Below are 22,844 nucleotides of genomic sequence, written 5' to 3' on the forward strand. Positions count from 1 at the left end.
TAAATTGCACAAAACTTTTATTATTTATTAGCAGTGTATTCTTCTACACTTTAAAATAGAACAAAATATCTTTTGGAAGGTAAACTATTCATAACAAAATATGTGTCAAACAATTTTTATTATTGGAGTAGAATTACTATGCTATACTTTCTATATTATATACATACATTTCTTGGTTTGTCTATGTATGCACATGTGTATAAATAATTTTAAGACATACACATGTAGATACATATGACTAATATACACACATAATTGTGGAAAATTTACAGTAGTCAATTTTACAATCATTTAATAGCTGCACACAAATTAGTGTTCACAGAACTAAAACTGTCAATATGGTTCCCTTTCCCCCACTTCTTAAATGTCATCTGAATTACTTTTCACGGATAATTTTTTTAAAAAATACTATCATCTTCCTATACAATTAACCAATCTATTTTTACAATAACTCATAATAAAATATTTTGCTATTTCAGCTTTAGAAAAGGTACACAATTTAATTCCACTTATTTTCGTTTTTGATTCTTAAAACGTACAATTCATTTTTCATCAGTTTAGTGCAATTATTTGGTACTGTAGTTATTGAAGTCAACAAACCTGAGTCAAACATTCATTCAAATGCCTTTTTTAAAATGTAAAACATGAATAAGATGTTTTGCTGAAGCACGTACAATAGTCTCAAGGTAGCCCTCCTAATAAATACATTATAAATAACTCAATGGTTGAGAGAAAAGCACTTCATGTGAATCCATTTAACTGTCTCTGAGTAGTCCATTCGCAAGCAGCACGGAAGAGAATTGGAGTCAAAGGCTCCCCAACTCCCCACAGAAATGAAGCCTACGGGCTTCTGGAGTCTACATACAAGCTAACACTTGCACGGAAGGGCTGCGAGTACCTACAAGGAGTCCCTTCATTTTCATGTTAGGTTTTTGACACGCTAGCTTGTGCGTCAGGGGTTTGCAATCGTTTTAAACATAACTCCTTTAATACAGAGAACTCCTTAGCAGCATCTTTTTCAGTTTTATCTCTTCATTGATTTAAAACTGGTGCCAGACCATGTGTGATTACAGGCAACAACCACCTTGTACCAAAAGCAGAATATTCTAATTGAGTTAAGAGCTCTTTTGAGAGGAGGAAAGAAATAAAAACATTTGGAATGTTGAGTCATTTCATAGAGAAAAACTATGCTTTTGAGGGAAACACCCAACGAATTCTGATCTTCAACCGGATGTGAAATTTTGTTAGAGCCCCAAGGATGCCAAACTAACTGGCTCAGAAGCAAAAACAAAGGGAAAGGAAATGGTCTAAATACACCGAATCAAATCATTATACTCTTGCTAGAGATAAATTTGGATAAACTCGTTAAATTAGACTGACTTCCCAAAAGAATGAACAGATCTGCCATACTCATAGTGGGAACATAAAAATCACTTTCTAAACACATTCTCCCTTACTTTTTCTTAATAAAGAGGAATTATTTATTCATTGTAGACAAAACCATACTAAACAAATTCAAAATACAAATTTTTTGGTAGCAAACGGCAAGAAAATCTAAGTCAAAATATAGTCTAGTTTTTACATAATTTTATATATTTATAAATTTATCAAAATAGTCTTTTAAAGTTCACAATACATACATAATGTAACACTGTACATGTAATAACAAAGTATTACAGAAATACATTAAAAATAACCTTTCGAAATACCAAATTCAACATTGAAACTATCTTAAAAAGTGTTGACGTCTCCATAAACACAGTTTCAGTGCATTTATAGTAGTCATTAGCCCGAGTTTTCTGATTTCAAGTCTCTTGAAGGTCTTATCTTAGCGCTCTCTTTAATTAAAGGTAAGAAGGCAGAGGTATTCTTCCAGCAAGCAGCTGCTCTCCCTCGACATTGCTCGTCCAGATGAAGAAATTGTGTCTAAGGGCGGAACAGCTCTCGCTGGAGTGGCAAGGCCTTAGTAATGAACATACTCAGACTGAAGGGACTGTGCGGGGAGAGATATAAACCGAGGTTAAATTCCATCACATACAAAACATCTAGCACATCATGAAGCTCCTTCCTTCACACAAGGCAGTTTGGGTCTATTATATAAAAGATAAATGAAATACACTAAGAGAAAAACAGAAAAAGATGAGGGAAACAAACCATCTGCTAAAAATGAGATATTCAATTATGTAAAGTGATTACAAGAAAACTTTCTATTTTAAAAGGCTTACTAGTTTATTAACAGTGATTAAAAATTAAATATTAATTGAAAATTGCACTGAAGTAACTTCTAAGCTTTCGTGCAATAATATTGAGTTTTACTCAAAAGTATTAAATGACACTTGTAACTAAACTGAAGATTATTAGAGTACACTTTGAGAAGACGTACTTTTTTATTTAATGCAATACATATCAAACAAATGTTAATGCTTCTAATGCAGTAGAATTAGCAGTCATTTAAAAAATTTCCTTAGGAATGTTTGAATTTAATCAATACCTTACAAATCTTTTCCATTTAGGGTGACACAAAGCACTACTAGCCTTGAAATCTGATCTTAAGACCCAAAAGCATTTGTGCAGGAGAAACTTGCAGTCATAACATAATAAACCATGGACAACCTTCAAGAAAAGCAAACAATGCAAGTTCCTCCCACATCATATTAGATAATAACATATAAAAGGAGCATGATTGGGATATGTAATCAGAATGCATTGATAATAGACATAAACAAGGAAAAGAAAAAGAGAGGTACAGAAAATCTGCCAAACAGTTATTTTTGAGCAGTAAACAGTAGTTAGAAAGAGGGAATATAAAGTAAGTCTAAACACTGAAAAATTTTTCACACAATTCTTCTAATCAAATACTTCAGATCAACAAAGTTTACTTGATTTGCTACCAAATGCCCTTTTGTCCTCCCTCAATAATTATTTTTCAAATTGACCTGCAGCATTTCATTAATAGGTCCTAGTAATTCTGAGACTGGTTCATTTTGTTGATGGGATAGGCAACACTAAAAAAGAATCTATCCAGAGCCAGCCCTGACGGCCTAGTGGTGAAAGTTCAGTGCACTCTGCTTCAGTGTCCCGGGTTCAGTTCCCAGTTGCAGAACCACACCACTCCTCTGTCAGTAGCCATGCTGTGGTGGCAGCTCACACGGAAGAACTAGAAGGACTTACAACTAGAATATACAACTATGTACTAGGGATTTGGGGAGGAGAAAATAAAAAAAAGAGAGGAAGACTGGCAACAGATGTTAGCTCAAGGTGAATCTTTCCCAGCAAAAAAAAAAAAAGAATCTGTCTATTTCACAAATAATTTACAAAAGGATTCAAACTATCTTTTTTCAGTTTCAAAACCCCAGTGAATTTTAAACTCTATCAACAGCCATGTATTAAGTAAGTCTCTATCAACACCATGAGTCAAAAATTTATGGTCCCCGCCCTGAAAGGGCAAAAGACCACACTGTCTTACAGACACAAAACGAAAAGACAAACGTATCAACATTAAATAATAATATACGCAGGGTAAGAGTAACGTTGTGCACAAGCAAAGGATTAGGCAAAAGGATGAGGGCAGGTCTGCACGGGGAGGTCTCAAGGCTGCAGGTTTCAAGGGAGAGGGTAGATGTCAAGAACTGCTAGGAAGAATGGAAAAGGTTTGGCAAGTTGACTTTCTCGCTACAGGATGTGGTTTATGCTTCAAAACAGGAGAGATGATCAAGAATAAGGGCACTATAATAAAAATATACCAGAACTCAGACAGAATAAACGAGGTAAGACTCTGAGCCAGTCCAGTGAAACTGGTCCAGTGCCTTGAAGCCCATATACATTCAACTCGCAGGACATCAGGTGCCATCCTGGCAATTAGAGCTTAAAAGCAGACTATCATTTTTCTAGCTGCTTCTTCCCAGTTTCTTCTCTGGTCTGGGAAGCAGGCAAAGAAGGCAGAGCCAGGTGGTCTCCCCGGCTGCAAGAATGCCACACGTGCACGCTGTACATCGGTCAATGCTTTCTTGGAAATATTTAACCTTTCCTTTTGTTCTAATTAGAAAAGTTACTTGTGTTATCACTAACAGAAATTATAAAGCTCCTCAGATTGCTTTAAATTTAGAACAAAATGGTTCTGCAAGCACCTCTAAAGTTCCATCAATTCTCAATAAACAGAGATAGAGCAAATGAACAGATACTAGGTAAGTGACCTTTGTTCAACTAACTTTCTTCCAGGGCAAAGTATTTTATACACACATCAACATGTAGGGGGTAAATATGTGTGTGTACATACATTTATTTATTGTATAGAATCATGACACCTACTGAACAGGAAAACAGAAATAGCCTAGAATAACTTTAAAGATTTCTATCATTCATACAAAGCATATACTCATTAGTCTTCTGGCAGAAGCCTTTCCTTACACACAGCAGAGGCCGTAAACTCTGGCTGGTATGTAATCCTGTCTTCAGATACCATTTACCACAGTCCCTCACCCAATCTGCTCACTTATGCTGCCTGAGTGGCTCTGCAGACCTCTGTAAACAAATGAAGACATGATTTGGCCAAAGGACCTTCTGTCACGCCAGTTAATTCATTCAACAAACATTATTGAACATCAGTAGTATACAGTAGGCACTGGGGTATAAAAGTACAATACCCAAGTTCTCAAAACAAAACAAATTACATGGTTTCTTTATATGGTGTAAAGAAAGTTAAAGCAAACGAGAGATCACTAAGAAAGGTTTACCAAATTATTCTATCAGTATTTTGCAACAAATTATCTTCCTTTCATTTTCAATCTAAAACAAAAATCTTAATGGAAGTGGACTTAGGGAAGAAAGAATTAAAAGTTAAATTCTACAAGATCTACCCGCTTTAAAAAATCATAACTAATATTTCAAGGCCTTTTCACTGGAAAAGCAATAGCGTGGGATGATGGTAGCATTTCAATTTCAAGCACCGCATGATGCAGTTGTATTGAGGGTCTCTGGTTCATTTTTTTCCAAATGTACAGATATTCTAAAGTAACTAGTCCCAGAAAACACAATAGCCAGTTATTACCATTTTTAATTTTTATAGTAAAAATTCAAATGTATTTTGTACTCCATAAATAATATCATTATTCAAAAATAGATTAATTGAAGCACAACTATCTGGAATTCTTAATAAATCAGATACATTACTTAACAAGTCAATTATTCGGCGATAGATACTTATTGAGTACTTTCTATACACCAGGCACACTTTAGATGTTCTAAGTCATTAAATGCTCCAGACAACTCATTTTACAGATGAGGAAACTGAGGCACAAAGCAGTGAAGTAGGTTGACCAAGATCACGCAACTAGGAAGTGGCAGAGCTGGAATTTGAACTCCAGCAGTCTGGCTGTAAAGCCCAAACTTTTAGTCACCATAATAAGCCTCAAGACACTTCTAGCATTTGTTCTGTGATCACTGCAAATTTAGTCGAATATTCTCTCACCCTGACACAGACAAATAACAACCTGAGGCAAAGGATGATCCTGAGGGAGGCAAGAAATATTAAATTTCAAAAAAGAATGTAATATTTATTAGTGTAAAAGAGACATACATTTTAAAGTGATTTTCAATAGGACTGAATCCAAAAGAATTTTCAAGAATATTCCAAAAAGTGGGGCCAGCCCAGTGGCGCAGTGGTTAAGTTCACACGCTCTTCTTCGGTGGCCCGGGGTTCACCAGTTCGGATCCCGGGTGCGGACCTACGCACCACTTGTCACGCCATGCTGTGGCAGGCGTCCCACATATAAAGTATAGGAAAGTATACTTTCCTTTATAAAGTAGAGGAAGATGGGCATGGATGCTAGCTCAGGGCCAGTCTTCCTCAGCAAAAAGAGGAGGATTGGTGGCAGATGTTAGCTCAGGGCTAATCTTCCTCCAAAAAAAAATAAAAAGGAATATTCCAAAAAGAAATTCTCTTTATAAGAACACCCATGCTTAAGTATTCTGATGAAACTTTTAATCTTGCTTGACCAATATTATTTTTATCACTATCACAAGAATTAATGCCTAATGCACCCAAAACATTAAAAAAAAACTCCCTCAGCAATGACAATGGATATGGTTACGAGGGAAGTGAAACCTGGGGTGTTAACATTATTTTACAAGGTAGCATTTATTTATATAACCAATGGATTTTAATCTCTCAAATACAATATTCAAATTCATGTGGCCAGTAAGTTTAACAAGATTACAGTGAGTAAAGAACAGATCAAGTTTATCGTGAATATATGGTACGAATACCATAAAACTAATAATATAGCAATATTCAGCCTGCAAAATAAGGATAAAATTACCTTACACATGCAGCCCCCAAAATTTTTATGTCAAAATACAAGCTTCCATCAAGAAGTCTCATTCCCTGAAAGCAGTTAGATTTGACATAAAACAAAGTGTTAGGTAAGGAGATCAAGACAATTTGTTCTGTTCTAGAAATCTGCTACTAATCTGTTTTGGCAGATGTAGGTAGTGACTTTAAAAATTTAGGTATTCTGGAGGTGTCTCTTTTTTAAACAGCCCAGTTACCTAATCGTGGTAGAAAAATGTCTCATAATTATTGATATAAATACTGTACAGATGGTTAACAAATAAAATTATAAGCTATCAAAAACAGCAAACTGTAAAGCATAATGAAAGATTAAGGTCTTTGCCAGCAAATGAATAAAACAATGTCTTAACGTGCAAATGATTTGGACCAAAGGACCCTATATGTTAGCGTCTTACTAGGTCAAAGCCCTGCCTCAAAATCACCATGTGCTTTTGCCAGACTGACTTTTTCTTTCCTGCATATCCTCATTTTCCCAAGTTCCTTAAGGAAGAAAAAATAGTCCACTAGTTATCCTTGGTTTGAGTTCTAACTACAGAGGCAAAAACTACCTTAATAAGTGGTTTCAATGGCATAGCTAATTTAAAAATAAAAACACATTTGGCAATATGGTATCTTATTTTATATATAACTCTAGTGTTTTGAGTGTTAAAGAACAACTGGGGAAAAATAAACACTGGGGAAAAATCAGTTTATCTCTAAATGCGTCTATACTCCTGGGCCTTTCACGGCTTTGCAATACAATTTCCAGTTTTTGTATTGCTGGTAAGTTAATACGTAAAATGTGTGCATTAATCCATATTTCCACAAATGTGGTTTCACAATCCTGAAAGTACTTGCCTTTGCTAACATAATAATATTCCTCCGATAACACTAGTAGAAATGTAGCTGGATAACATCTCATTGACATCATATTAACACAAAAAGACTAAGGTTTGTGATAAAATCAGATTTGAAAGATGTGTATACATTTTTCTATAGCGTTCTCTAAGCATTTCAGGGACCCTAAGATTTAACAAGCCAATTGTGGTTAATTAAAATGCTATATAAAATATTCTTTCACCTTCCTACATGACTTTTAATAGATTCTTTTTATCTGTGGGAATTTAATCTGTGCTTTTCAACAATCACAAAGAGCTCAATTGTTAGATGACAGATTGTTGACACCCAACTTGACTCAGTCAACCATTACATGAGTGTTTTCAGTTCATCTGAACACCAAAATTATACTGATGCAAACTCCGTTAAAATTTATTTTCTCTTATTTTAGTAAAGCCACGTTTCTAGAAAAAAAATAAAACTCTCAGATTACTGTATATTAAAGCTAAAGCTGAAAACTTGTTTTGCTTTTTGTTGATGCTTCCTTTGCTAACAATGATAAGGGGCTCTTAAGCATCGAGCTCTTTGCTTAACATTCAGGAACCTGGATATCTTATCCAACTGTTAGTTCATTAAGTATTTATTAGGTGCTTACTATACTTTGGAACCTGAGAAAACAAAGATGCCTCTGAGAAGCTTAAAAGCCAGCAGAGGAGAGAGAGAATCAGGTACAGCTGACTACAACACGAGAGCAACCAGGAGGCATGAACAAAGTCCCATGAGAAGGAAAAAGCACAGATGCGTCACGAATGCTTCATCAAAAAGATAACTATTGAGCCAGGCCAGGAACTATAAAACCTACAGAAACAAGAGGAAAAGCAGAGTGAACCACATGTGCTAGGGTTTGGACATGAAGCAGAGTGTGGCACTCTTGCAGAATGCCAGTCAGGATCCGGTAGAGCTGATGGAGGGGACACAGTGGGGAAGCGCATCGTGCGACAGGGAAGGGCCCTGAGTGGCAAGCCAAGGAGTCCAGACTGGACCCTGTAGGCAAAGTGGAGACGGTGAAGATTCTAAACACAGAAATGCTTTAATCAGCTGTGTCTTAGAAATCTAACACTGGCAGCAAAACTGAGGAAAGATTAAAGGCAAGAGATACTGAAGGCAGGGAGAAAATTTAAAGGGCTAATCCAATAGTCCATGAAGACCTCAATTAGGGCAGCAGTGATAAGAATGGAGGGACAAAAACAGACACTTCAGACTTACAATAGTCCACGAAGACCTCAATTAAGGCTTGAGTGATAAGAATGGAGGAACAAAAAACCAACATTTCAGAGCGAGAACTGATAGGACTTAGTGGCTAGACATGACAGAAGGAAAGGCAGAAGTGGTGTCAAAATGATTGCGAGTTTCTAGCTTGGATGATTGGATGCATAAAGACACAATTACTAAGCTAGGAAACTAAAGGAGGAGCAGGCAATTGAAGGAGCCTGTTTTCTCTCCCAGGTAATGCCCACAGGAATTTAGAAATGTAGGTCTAAAGCTCATGAGATGATTACCCAGAGAGAGAAATGGGCCAAGGTCAGAGCCTTGGGAAAAATCATTAAGGACAGGCAAAGGAAGACAAACAGGTAATGATTTAAGGGGAGGAAAGGAGAAATGGGAAAATAATATTGCAAAACTGAAAGGAAACAAAAAAATAGGAAACAAGGGTGGTCAATATTGTCAAATGCTGCAGAAAGAAGAAGAAGAATGAGGACTCACAAGAGACCATGGGATCTGGCCTTAAACAAGTCAGTGGCAGCCTCTGGGAGAGACTCTCACCAGAATGGGGGTCACCTCTCTTGTTGCAAGCTTGGCCATAAAGGAGACATTGTGAGAGGTGACAGGACCGAGGGAAGTAATTGGCAAGACACGCTGACCAATTCGGATATACTTGTTTGCAGGTGAGGAGACAGGCAAATGGAGGGGAAGAGACTGAAAATATAAGAGAGGGAGGGAGAGGATGGGGCAACTCCCTAAAAGAGTCTGGAAAGAATAGTACAGGTAGGTGGAGTTACCATTGGAAAACAGTAGGGTTTCTTTTCATCTAAAAGGGAAGAAAAAAAGGATAAGTCCAGATGTAGATAAACTTTGAGGTAGAGAAGAGGACAGTTAAGGGAAATTACTCCTGATAAATTCTATGTTCTTGGCAGAACTCAAGGCAAGGTGAACCAGCCCTGGAGGTTGGAGGGGTAATGCTGATGAAGAATGTTAAGAAGTTTTAGAACAGCTAGTATGGGGAAGAGAAAGTGAGCCAAAATGGGCTCCGTAAACGAATCATGAGCACTAAAGGGCCAGGTAAATTAGAAATTTATTTGAAATGGAGCCAATTGGCAGAGTAATAGGAGTTTCTCTAACAATGCTTAGAAGAGAAAGCCTAAGAACAGATACAAGATAGTTGAATTGATCTCATTTTGGAGGCTAGCGATAAAGTGACTTTGCGAAGAGACTTTGGGCAAGTCACTGCCTCTCTGAGTATTTCCTCATCTGTAAACTGTGGGTTAAATAAGCAACATAATGTCTACATAAAGCACCTAACACAATGCCTGGCACATAGGAGGTACTCAATAAATCATTGATGGTGATGGCGATGATAATGATAATGATTAGAAAAATGTTACAGTTGTTGAGAATGTTGGCAGTGGCCTGGTAGCTAAAAGTAAAGCCAAAGTCCTCAAGGAATGAAGATGAGTAAATGACAGTGATGAGGATAAAAGGTACAGAACATCATTGGATGGTGTTTTCAAAGGAGAGGAGAGTGTTGAAACGAGGTGTCTAAGAAGTCAGAACACAGCCTTTACCTCTTCACTATAAAGATTTGGGAGTTACCAGACAGTAAGCAATTTGCATTTAAGGGGTCAATAAGGGGAATCAGGTTGGAATGCGACAACCTTTTTTTGCTCACTTTCAAATAGAGACTTCTGGACTTCCTCTTTTGGTGTACTGCCTGCAATGGACTTAATGTTTGTATCCCCTCAAAATTCATCTCTTGGAATCCTAACCCTCAATATGATGGTATTAGGAGGTGAAGCCTTTGGGAGGTAATTAGGTCATAAGAGTGGAGACTTGAATGGGATTCATGTTCTTATAAAAGGGACCCCAGAGAGCTCTCTCGCCCTCTTATATCCGTGTGAGGATACAAGAAGATGGCAGTCTGCAACCCACCAGAAGGCCCTCACCAGAACGCGATTATGCTGGTACCTGAGCTCTGACTTTCCAGCCTCCAGAGCTGTGAGAAATAAATTTCTGTTGTTTATAAGCCACCCAGTCTATGGTATTTTGTTATAGCAGCCAAGCTCCTTAAGATACTGCTTTTTTTATATCCTTCCTTCCCATTCCAATCACTTTCAATCAGAGACTGAACCTGAGGATGCTGAAGCACCTGTGGAGCCCACGTAGAAGATGACCTCTATAATATCACAGAAAGCTGAGGGGCTCACAATGGTCTGACCAAGAGAGGGAAACATCTGCTTCTACAGATAAGACACTTCTCACTCACACATATTAGCCATCTGAGCTTAGACAGTCGCCATCAAACAGAGCCTGTGTCATTTACCAAAGACTTCCAGTAGAGGCAAATCCAATGATCTTACAAGTAGGTGCATGTGGCATCTATGCTTGTTTGCACATGCATGCACACTCACATGAACGTGTGCCTGTATGGAGGAGCAGGTTGCAATAAAAATATGCCTTTCTGGGTTAAACATCTTACACATACACACAGTAAATTTCAAGTTTTGGAAAGAAATAAATGACCTACTCAGTATTAGAAAAGGTGACAGTATGGAATAAATAAACCAATAATCATAAGCCTACATAAGCAGAGTCCAATGCTAGATGCCATGAAGATAAAAATAAGAGACTATGTTTTCGAACATCATGTTTCTAACCTCAAGTTTATCAGCCAACTCAGTGGGGATCCAAGGCCCAGATGCAAAAGTAAAAGCAACATTTTTATGGCCCAGAAACAAACCAAGGCACAGTGGCAAGCCACTGGCTACAGAGCTGGAAGCTGGCAGAGGTGACTGGGTTGTCCATTCCTCGGGGTACACAGGCCAAGGAATGAAACTGGAGCTGGGGTCAAGCCTGAAACTGGGACTGGGGTCAGGCTCTCCCACCCACGAAAGAGGCTGAGGAAGCTGCAACCACTGCCCTCGGGCCAGGGTTTATGCAGCCCTGCCTGAGAAGCCAGCCTGCCAAGCTCACCCCGGGAAAAGAACCTCGGTGATTAAGATCTGTTTCTAGACTGGAAGACCCAGGGGCCAAGTAGAGCCAAGAAGAAAGCCAGTAGATGAGGAGGGAAAAACACAGAGAGAGGGCAGAGAAAGAGAAAACTCCCATTCGGTGTGAACCTACAAAAGAAAATTCTAAAACACACAAGGAATATGAACATCAAGAGAACTGACAAAGCCTGCAACCAAGAGATGAATTCTCACAGGCTGAAATGCAAATAAAAAAGCAATCTCAAAATGACCTATCGTCTGAGATCCTCGAGGTGGAAAAATGAAGAATACCCAAAAAAAGAAAAAGAAATTATGAGACAAAAATAGGCAGGTCCAAATAAAAAACAGATGGCTATCACAAAGAACGAATTATAAATGCTGGAAATGAAAGATACAGCCATTGAAATCAAAACGCAGTAGGTTGGGGATACATTCCAGAACAGACACAGTTGAAAGAGAATTAGTGGACTGGAAAATAATAGGAAGGACTCAATCAGAACACAGCTAGAGCAATAGGAATTTAAAAATATAAAATAGAAGGTGAGAAATACTGAGGACACATTAAAAGGCTCCAATGTAAGTCTAGGGGGTAATGCAGAAGGAGAGAGTAGGGGAAAAGACAGAAAAGTAATATCGAAAAAGATAATGGCTGAGAATTTTCCAGAATTGAAAAAGCCATTCACTCTGAGATTGAAAGCACACACTGAGGCCAAAAAGGATAAACTATAACAAATCCATATCTAGACATATTATGATGAAACTGCAGAAATTCAAGGAAAAAGAGAAAAATCTTATAATAATTGTTTTTATTCTTCAATCACAGAAGCTTTTTAAGCAAAGGATGACATTTAGAAACTGGTATTTTAGGCAGATTTTAGCAGCAGTGCAAAGACAGGTAGAAGGGACCAGAAAAATGAGGGTAGAAGATCAATTAAGTGAGAAGATACCCTCACAGAGCTTTCAATCCAGTGGAAGACAATGGCTTATACTCTTTCTTACCTTCCTCCATGAAAACAGTACAGCACTCATGGTGAAGACTCATATAAATATTAGATAAATTTTTAAAAAGTGGATAAGCCTTTATACATATATGAAAAGCACTTACTCATTTTTACTCTTGGCCAAAATAAATAAAGATTAAAATAAGACTCTTTTATATTGACTTAGCAGTATTATTGACAAGATATAAGAAAGAAGGTGTCAAAGTTGAACAACCAAGGCAATAAATAACTCCAACGTATTTGAGATTAAAGCAAGTTCCGTGTTTGAAAGAGTTCTTTCAAATGGAAAGTCAAAGAGAGCAGACAGGCTTTACACAGCAAAGTAATGTAGACCACTATTTAACAGTGGAAACCTAAATTACCCTTAGCTCTATCTGCAAACACTGTGTGTACCTAAATAGCTTATATGCAAATTTAAAGGCACTATCTGAACTATGCTGACCTCAAAATAATTTGATGCTTTAATTGTCAAGTAACATTCCCAAGTCCCCTTGGGAATACCAATGCTGAATGAATAACAAAGATGTTGTACAATACTGAAATTGACCTCATGTTCTTTTCTTGGTATTATTAGCATCCCTTAGCTGAAAAATGGCATTAAATTTAAGGCAATGCCACAACAAAGAGGAGAGATGGAAAAACCACAGCAGCTTAGAAAGGTAGTACTAATCTTCAATATTAAATATAATGCTTAATATTTAATTAAATATAATGTTTAATCTTTGTGATTAAACATTATATTTAAAATCAGGACAGGGAGGGGGCAGCCCGGTGGCGCAGCGGTTAAGTGCGCATGTTCCACTTTAGTGGCCCGGGGTTCACCAGCTCGGATCTCTGGTGCAGACATGGCACCACTTGGCACGCCATGCTGTGGTAGGCGTCCCACATATAAAGCAGAGGAAGATGGACACGGATGTGAGCTCAGGGCCAGTCTTGCTCAGCAAAAAGAGGAGGATTGGCAGCAGTTAGCTCAGGGCTAATCTTCCTCAAAAAAAATAAAATAAATACAATAAAATAAAATCAGGACAGGATGACCGTTTTTAACATGGAGAACAGGCAGAGGGAAAAGACATCAAGTTTAAATCAAAGAAAGCTATTACATACCACTGGACAGTAGGAGCATTTTATTGGGAATGGAAGTTCAGACAATCAGTAAACAGGTCATCACTGTCACACTAACATTACTCCCAGGTAAAAATGAACCGTGTGCCAATGACTCAGGAGATTTTCATCAAACTGGTTATTTTACCAAGCTAGATCTAACATTTTTATCTTATTCCAAGTCCTGCTTTAAGGAACAATAATTCCTTTAAAAAAACATATTCCATCTGCTGCTAGAAAACAGAAAGACTTTCTCTATTGGTAGGCTACCAAGGTTGTTCTGACACTCGTCAAATCTGAGAGGGAGAACTCATCCAGAGTCTTCAAACCCAAAGAGCAGACTAACAAGCTGGGTATAGAAACAGCTTTGGGAGCCGGCCCGGTGGCGCAGTGGTTAAGTGCACACGTTCTGCTTCGGCGGCCCAGCGGCCCGGGTTTCTCCGGTTTGGATCCCGGGTGCAGACATGGCACTGCTTGGCAAGCCATGCTGTGGTAGGCGTCCCACATATAAAGTAGAGGAAGATGGGCATGGATGCTAGCTCAGAGCCAGTCTTCCTCAGCAAGAAGAGAAGGATTGGCAGCAGATGTTAGCTCAGGGCTAATCTTCCTCCCCCTCGAAAAAAACAGCTTTGACCACTGGGACCAGGAACTGCATTGGAGCCAGCGTCAACTGTGTCACAAGGAGAATGCCAAGGCAAAGCAGTAAGTACACAATATTTCATTTCAATTTTCTTTTCAACTTTAAACCAAATAAGTATTTTTGATTTCCTTCTGTGTCTAGCACTGTGTTAGAAACCATGAAATATAAATAAGAACTTTATGAAATGTCTGCACAAAGAAAGTTTAAAATTTGGAGACAAGTCTTGTATATAAGGACAATACATAAACAAATACAGATGCTCATGTAAGTAAACAGCTATGTCATATATGGATAAAATAAAGCACTAAATTTTCATCACGAATGGGAACAGAGGTTAAAAAGGAAAACGTTGGGTGGGTTCAACTTTTTGAGGAAAGAGTCAGAGAGTAGATGGTAATATATGTCTTCAAAGATGAGAAATTGGTGAAGAGGGCAGGGAGCTTCCAAGAAAGGGCTTCCCAAAGGACAGGACATAGGCGAGAACATAGTTGGGGAAGAGGATCAGGGAAAACCCATTCAGGGACAAGCAGGGTAAGTAATGTACAAAGATACAATAAGAGGAACAGAGTACAGAGGTCCTGAAAGCTCAGCAAAGGAATTCGGGATTCATGTTCTAGCATTAGGGGGTCACTGGTCACTTTTGAACAGGAGAGTAAGATGATAGGATCAGTATCTATTACCTGGAAATGCTTTAAAGTGGGATGGGCAAACTACCGCCCACGGGCCAAATCCAGCCCACCACCTCATTTGGAAATGAAGTTTTACTGGAACACAGCCACACCATTCGTTCCTTACCACATAAGCTTCAAGGTCCACAGTCACACAAACCCCTTTCAAAGTACGTAGTCATATGTTTGTATAAAAATTTACAAAATAAATATTTTGTATTCTTTATCTTAAACAGGTCCCACCAAATTGTATAAGTATCAAGGTGCACAAAACCTAGATCTGCCCCTGATTATTATCCCCATTTTACGGAGGCTTAGAGAGGTTAAATAACTTGCTAAAGTACTCACCAGGAGGAAGCGGCAGAAATAGGATTTGACTCAGGTCTACCTGTTTTCAGAATCTAAGAACTTAACTACAATACTAAGGATGTGCCCTGTTCTTGCTGTTCCAATTGCCTGAAATGGCCTTTCCTCCTTTTCCTATTTTCAGCACTAGATTACTAGCAGACTCCTAATCACCCTCCAAAAGCCTAACTAAAATGCTACCCCTTCTTCACAGCTTTCCCTGATCCTTCATGGCAAAATGAGATATCATTTAGATTTTTCAAACACCTACCACAGTATATACACGACAGCATATAATCAAAAGAATATGCTTTTTGGAGTCTAACTGACCTAGGTTCAAATTATGGCCCTGCTACATATTTGTGGCACAATCTGGGGCAAAACATTTAACCTCTCAAACCCTCAAGTTATTTATCTTTAAAATAGAAGCAATAATTCTTACCACATTCATTCATTTAAACATCCAACCATCCATATATCTATTCAAGAAATACTTAGAGTGTCTACTATATGCTAGGGACAGACATATAACTATAAAAAACAGAGGTACAATGCCTGCCCTCACAGAGCTTACAGTCCAGTGGAGGATACAGACAAATGAGCAGATGATTAAAATGCAGAGTGAGATGAGTATCGCAATGAAGACCAAGGCTGGGTACAAGACAAGCTTATGGTGGAAGCAGCATGACCTAACATAGACTTGCAGGGTCACGTAAGGACAACGTAGATGAAGAGCAATTCACTGGAAAGGCTCTTAGAAATAAATCAGAGCAAATATTCAAGACAGATACCTCAAGTAATTTCGATTTAATAAAATACTTCCACCCCACCCACACCATAATCACACGTCCCTCATTTCTTAAGTATTTCAAAACTCCTCTGAACGTCAGAGAGGAAAAACTGATTTTTCACAGTAAGTGGGTCAACCAAAACGAAACCTTGCACATTGCACTGGGCAGCAGAAACCTCAAGACTAACAGAAGAGGCCAAATAAATACAAATAAGATCTGACTGTTTCTCAACATTCTGTCACAACCATAAGGATTCCTTAAAATCTGTTCTTGTTTTCTGTGTTAAAGCATTTAATGACAGAACACGGAAATCACTTTTACATTTTTCTGGGGGCTGAATTGCTGCATAAAGTGAGAGAGCAATTGCAGCTTTCAAAAGAGATGCTAATTGTAGCTTTTAAAATATTAGACACCCTCTAAACACCCGCCACCCCATCCCCTAGGAGTCTCTGGGTCTTTCTTAAAGGTATTGAGAGGATATTGCCAAATAGACTTCATTTCCTACTTAAGGACTTAAAAACATTTTTGTTGAGTGATTTATTCCTAGTTCTTCAAGGGTCACATGTCCCACATCTTCAGAAGCACTGGAAAGAAGGACAAGAAGCCCACAGCAATGAGAAAAGCTGCATTGGACTGATGAATGAAAAAAACTCACAACCTCCTACTCTTATTCCACATGAAATGGGAATTTCCATCTTAATTAGACCTTCTGCCAGCAAGCCAGCAGGGGTAGGACTTGGAGCCCTCCTTCCTCCAGAGGTTTTCTAGGCAAAGACAAAGGAAGGAAAGTCAGCTACGGGAGACCTGCTCCTTCTGACTTCTCAGGAGGGTGAGAGGGAGGAAGATGTTGTCATGCTGGCAATTGTATTTATAAATGCTTTTCTTTACAATAAGATGACAAATTTAAGAGGGAAAAGAGGGGAATCGCAGCAGCCGCCCACACAGACTATTACTTTAAATTTAATTATTGGAAAGTCATTCTATTCGGGCCAGAAGGTGGAGGAGGAGAAGGAGGAGAGGTGAAGAAAAATAACAAAACATGGGACGAAACCAAAATTAAGTTATATAAACATGGGAGGGGTATCAATGATCATCTAAAGCAAGCTCGCACTAGCAAAGAGGAATTCAGAGAGCCAGAAAAAGTAGAATGTTATTCTTGTCAAACTACCAGTGCTTCTGGTATTCAGCTATAAATGTGGATTACACAAAACCTTTAGCCGTGAAATCTGCAAGATATTTATATAATTATCCATATATCCATAAGTATTACACTTTTTTCTGAAAATGGAAAGACCTATACCCAGGTCTGAAAAAGAGGCTGACCCACAATCAGTCTGTGAAAATATTGACTGAACTCAACACCTGCTGTGAAGTCTATGACTTGTAAACCTAGTTAGGAAAATGTAAACACACTAGCATTTTCCATCTAACCCCAGTTATAAGGATTCCAGTTTAACTGACACATATATACTCATAACATAGTGGGATTAGTGTCAAATTAAGAGGTGAGGTAGGCTGGGGCCCTAATTTACACAGGAATCCAAAATAATGTTGAAAAACATCACTCAGAATAAAATCAGATGAGGAAAAGTATAAATGCCAGAAAGGACTGTGTGTGGATAGAAAAAAACTTTGAAAAGAGGCCTGAGGCAGGGATGGGAGTGGTAACGAGTCCAACAAACACACACACACACGCATACACACACATGCACACTGCATCCTCATGTTAGAAAAGTGGTTTCTAAACTGCCATTTTAAGGAAAGTGGGTCCTATTAACTCTTGCCTTGGGGCTACTGCTTTGCTGAGTGGGCCAGGAGAGGCCACTGCCACCGGCTTCTCCTCAGCCCTTCTTCTCCCCTGCAGAAATCAGCCTCTCCCTAGATAATGGCTGAGGAAATGTTCCAGAACAGTGGGCATGAAGGGTGCCAGAACGCAGCCTTCCCAGGACACCCGGAGCTTGCATGTGCCCCGGGTGGAATCAACGATGCATTCTGACACTGATTCACATTTCCTTCATCTGTGGGATCTATTTCTGCTTTACATTTTGTCCTTGTTCTCTCAGACCAAAACTCATAGATCCCATGGATTCCCATAGATCTCAATTCCCTTTGAGGCAATCAAAATAAGTGACTAAAGTGATTCCTAGCAGGGGGTAAACCAACAGATTATACCCTAACAGGGGTTACTGGTTGAAAAGGGGGCTTGGTAACCTAAATAAAGAGCAGATGGGTAAAATGTGTTTGGAGAGCTTCCATCCTGGTCCTCTGCCTTCCCCTCCCCTACATCCCAGGTGCCTATCTATAAGCGTTCCTTAGAAACACCTTCCACTTGCCATTTAATTAATTCTGGCTCAGTTCTCTGCAGGAGGTGAGATATTCAAGGGGCAAATGGGTAGTCCTGAGAAGATACTGTTCATTCAGCACCTTCCCCATTTAAATATTCCAAAATGCATTCATTAATACACGATACAGAAAAAGCCATGATTCCGACCGCCACCACAGCCAAAGCAAATACTGTCTATCACACGAATCAGCTCCTGGCTTTGCACCAGATAGTCACAGTGATTTGAAAACTTAACTAAAAATTAACTTAACTCAACAGTGTTCTTGATGAAGGGAATGAAAGCTATTTCCTCTCTAAAAGAAACCACTTAAAAAGGAGTAGGGGGAGGAGAAGAAAAAGAAGGAAGAAAGAAACCCGGTTGGAACTTGGCATTTACTTGAAGAGGAGCCAGCAGAATGGACGTGCATGGACAGTTGCACAGCACAGAGGGAAGGCATCGATCAGAAGGCTTCCTTGGCGCTATTAAATTTCTTGGGTGGCAGCCTCGGCTGGGAGGGCAAGGCACAAAAGTTGCGTTCAGGGTTCTGAGGGCCAAGAGGTGGTGTCTGCGAACTTACTGGGATTGAGCGGCTCAGGAATCTTGCTGAGGAAGAAGACAGGCCGGTGTAGGAGGGCCGGAGGGCGGTGGCGTGCTCCTCGGTCTTGGAGCCCTGGGTGCTCGGCTGGGTGCTCAGGGGGCTCCCACTGCTGCTGCTGCTCCGGCTGTACTGGTTGTTGTTGAGCTCGGGGCAATTTCTGGCGGGCGCCTGGGAGCTGCCATTCAAGAGGTTGGTGAAGGGGTTGGCTACGAAACCCAACTTCGAGGTCGAGGAGGTCTGCTTGTTCTCTGGATCATCTATGGCAGCGTTCAAGTTCCCAAGAGAACTGGCCAGCCGGGAGTTTATGGAAAAGCTGAATGGAAAACACAGGTGAGGGGCAAAACAGAGACAGCAATGGATCCTCACGCTTCTAAACACAGAATGATGACACCAGGGGAATGTGATGAAGACAGCGCTGATCAAGGCAAACGGTGACAGAAAGGCTTCTTTATCGCTTGTGGCAATATTCTATACAGCCTTTCATTACACATGCCAATTTCCTCCATCAGAAGCAGTTAATTAAGACCCAAGGAGCTGGCTAAACCACTTTGACCAGAGATCTTGAAATAGAACATCTGGGCGTCCTATTCATCCAAAGCAGGAGGTAAATGAAAAGGGGTACATAATGGGAGAGTAAAAGCAGACTAAGTACAAGATTTAACTTATATATATTCCTTCACACGACTCTACCAAACGTCCCCACCCATTTTACTTCCGTCCATACACAGCAGGGGAGAAATGACAACACCATACATCATTAGTATGTGCAACTGAACTCTGTTTTCTGGATCATGTTAGACAAGCTGGAGACCTACCACAGAAAGGGATGCTATACAGTATTCCCTCCACAGCCTTGTCCCTTGCAATTTGACACAGGAACAGAAGCCCCAGATGGTCACAGAGCCTGTTGTGGTTTCTCCCCTTCTCCGTGGTCCCCTCCTCTGACAAACTTCAGCCAAACTCATTGTTTGCTGCAGAATTCCTTTACTCCCCGCTAGTACCTCAGAAGAGAGAGAGAGAGAAATTACCTTCTGACGCCAGCACCTGAGGACAAAGAGCCTCTGCTTATCCTCTTGGCTGTCGCTGAAGGAGACAAAGCCACTTTTGAGGTCTTCAAGGTAGACGCAGATCCTTGTGGAGAAGAACTCGATCTTTGTGGAGAAAAATGGGCCAAGTGTCACACAAAAGCTGTATCATCTTAACATTCAGCAATCAACTAGAACAAGATAAACTAATAAACATTAAAATCATCATGGCAGGTCCTAAAAATGGTGATAGCAGCAGCAGCCAACACTGACAGAGCCCTCACTATGTGCCAGGCCTTGTACTGAGCACCTTACAGACCTTACTTACCTCAGCTCATCCTAATGACATCCCTCTGCAGCTAAGATGCTGTACCGCTCTGCAAGGGAGGAAACGGAGGCCCAGAGGAAAAGCTCCTCATCCAAAGGATGAGCGAGTGGCAGAGCTGGGATTCAAATCCAGGATCCCGGGTCTGCCCTTTAGCACAATCCGGCCATGCCGGGTCACTTTCCTTCCTTGCCGCGGCATTCATTCCTCCCATGTCCTTAGATTTACTACATCTTTATATTTTAAGTCTATCCTCTCCCTTCCACTCTGCAACTGCCCTCGGGGAGGCTATTATTATTCTTATCCCTGACTACTAGAGTAGCATCTTTTAATCTTATTTTTTAAAATTCAAATTCTGAATAGCTTCCAGGGAATCCAAAATATTTAATGGTGTTGCTTCACTGTTTAAGCCATTTAATCTTTCCTCGGTGCCCAGAAAGGCAAAACTCCTTGACTTGGCTTATAAAACCCTCCCAAATCAGGCATTAGCCTCTCTGAACAAGTCTTTCTGTCTACACTTTCCCATGAGACACCTGTACTCCAGCTACACAAAATGACCAGAGCTCCTGAATGGACCACATTCATATCTTTGTCCAGTTGGCATGTGCTATTTTTCCTGCCAGGGCATCTTCTCCTCTCCTTACCTCCCCTCCACCTCTTCTCTTCCACCTCCATCTGACGCACTCCTATTGCTCATCCTTTAATGGTCCAATTAGCTGGCACCTCTTACAGGAGGCCTTCACTGAATTCCCAGGCTTAAGCATCCTGTTTCATCATACTACTCTCATAATAAATCACAGCTCTTCAACCTATTCCACTGTCGGATATTTGTCTATTTCCCTTCATATAAGCTCCATCAAGGGCAAAGAACTGTCTCTCATTTCCATTCTTAGTGGCCAGCACAGTGCCAGACTCAGAGTGGCTGTTCAATAAACGTTTGCTGAGTGCACAAAAAGGAAAACTTGATTCAAATCTCGACAGCCAGGGCCTGGTCATGGTTTTAATACCAAATCCATTTTATCCTGGACAAGTCATTTAATGGAGCTGGACCTTGTTTTTCTATCTGCTATAGAAAAGCTTAATTACTTATAGACTCTTTCCTTCATCATCCTCCTGCAAACAGCAGCTTATGACATAGTTTGCCTCTAAAACAGTGATGGGAAAAGTTGTACAAGGAAAACAGCTCAAGCTTCTGGAGAAGTCTGGCCTCACTCAGATGTACCTGCACTAAACAACCCTAAAACCTAAGGGTGAATAAGAACCAGAGGTGAGGAATGGGTCAGCTTTTTTGCCTCTATCTCATCAACAGTTTGGGCCAAATGTTTCTACTGGCCTCACCAAGCCCTCCACTGGCTCCTGGTACCACTGGTACCCTGATACCACCCAGGGAGTGTTCGGCGACATTTTTCTAGAGAAAGACACTAATGTTTCCTCCTCAAATGAAGGACAGGGAAGGACATAAAACTAGAAAATAAAGGAGGGGAACAAATTCATGCAAAATAGGAGGAAAGAGGACTAACAGAAATGTTAAAAACTCAAGGCAAAATCTATCATGAGATTGAAAGGCATGTTGCAGAGCAACTGTAGTTTATTAGAGGTCCCACCACGTGCTGGGAGCCCAGAGGACACTGACATCACTACCACAGACACACAGCCCTGTGGGCACTTCGGTAAAACAAAAATCCTTTCCACAGTGAGCATTAAAAATAAAGGGTATCATAACGATCTGGAACAGAAAGGAAAGAATTTAAAAAGCGAAAAGCTGTGTGCCGTCTGTTTTTATCAGTTTAAGGGTTGGGAAATGTATCTAAAAGATAGCATTTATTTACAAGCCACTAGAAATTCAACCTCATTAACAGTACCTGAAAGGCTGGGACACCGCTCTTGGGGGCCCTTTCATATCATCCAACCTGCGGAAATCAAACACAAGTGCTCAAACATCACCAGGTTCACACAGTTAAGCGAAGACCAAAAGGGACACCATACGGAGTCAGATGACTAAAAATATTAAATTGGCAAAAGGGAAAAACCTTGCAAATAGATATGAGGACTTATTCACTTTATAAAATAAACCCTAGAAACAGCAGGAAATCCCTATTAGTCATTCTGTTTCATCTTGCATTTCATTTACAGCAAATGGCTTTTTAAGCAGAAGGTGGTATTGCATCCACTCAGGGTGAAAAATGTTTGGTGATGGTACCATGATGCTGTTAAGAAAAACTACATTCCAAAAAAGTAAGAAACTTTCTGAGAAGACAAAGAAAATAGAAAAACCATACTGGAACGAGCCTTCTAAAATTTGTGTTGTGGAGATTCTCTCACTTTTTTAGCCTATTTATTTGCCAAGTTATACTCTAACTTATCCCTGCCTCCCCCTTATGATTTCTTAAGAATCAAAGAAGGGCTGGCCCTGTGGCCATGTGGTTAACCTTCCACGTACTCCACTTTAGCCGCCTGGGTTCACAGGTTCAGATCCTGGGCGTGGACCTACTCTACTCGTCAGCCATGCTTTGGAGGCACCCCACACACAAAACAGAGGAAAACTGGCACAGATGTTAGCTCAGGGTGAATCTTCCTCACCAAAAAAAAAGAGAAA

At 39.8% G+C, this 22,844-nt stretch overlaps 1 protein-coding gene across 46 annotated transcripts in view; it reads right to left on the minus strand.

The window, feature by feature from the left end:
- The window catches only part of CDC14A (cell division cycle 14A), a 164,350-nt gene continuing 141,506 nt past the window's right edge, over positions 1-22,844 (minus strand). For 21 of the 46 annotated variants that reach the window (XM_070592418.1, XM_070592420.1, XM_070592433.1 and 18 more), the window contains 3 exons: positions 22,111-22,158; positions 19,927-20,049; positions 18,679-19,211 (listed from right to left, as the gene is read on the minus strand). In XM_070592418.1, coding sequence (XP_070448519.1) covers positions 18,761-19,211; positions 19,927-20,049; positions 22,111-22,158 — 622 coding nt within the window. In that variant the 3' untranslated portion in view covers positions 18,679-18,760. Of the gene's footprint in view, positions 2,091-14,453; positions 14,646-17,678; positions 17,690-18,678; positions 19,212-19,713; positions 20,050-22,110; positions 22,159-22,844 lie in introns of those variants that run through there. The other 25 variants (XM_070592426.1, XM_008518799.2, XM_070592407.1 and 22 more) reach the window with 7 other exon arrangements.

This window comes from Equus przewalskii, chromosome 24 (genome assembly GCF_037783145.1).
Source record: "Equus przewalskii isolate Varuska chromosome 24, EquPr2, whole genome shotgun sequence".
NCBI classification, from domain to species: Eukaryota; Metazoa; Chordata; class Mammalia; order Perissodactyla; family Equidae; genus Equus; species Equus przewalskii.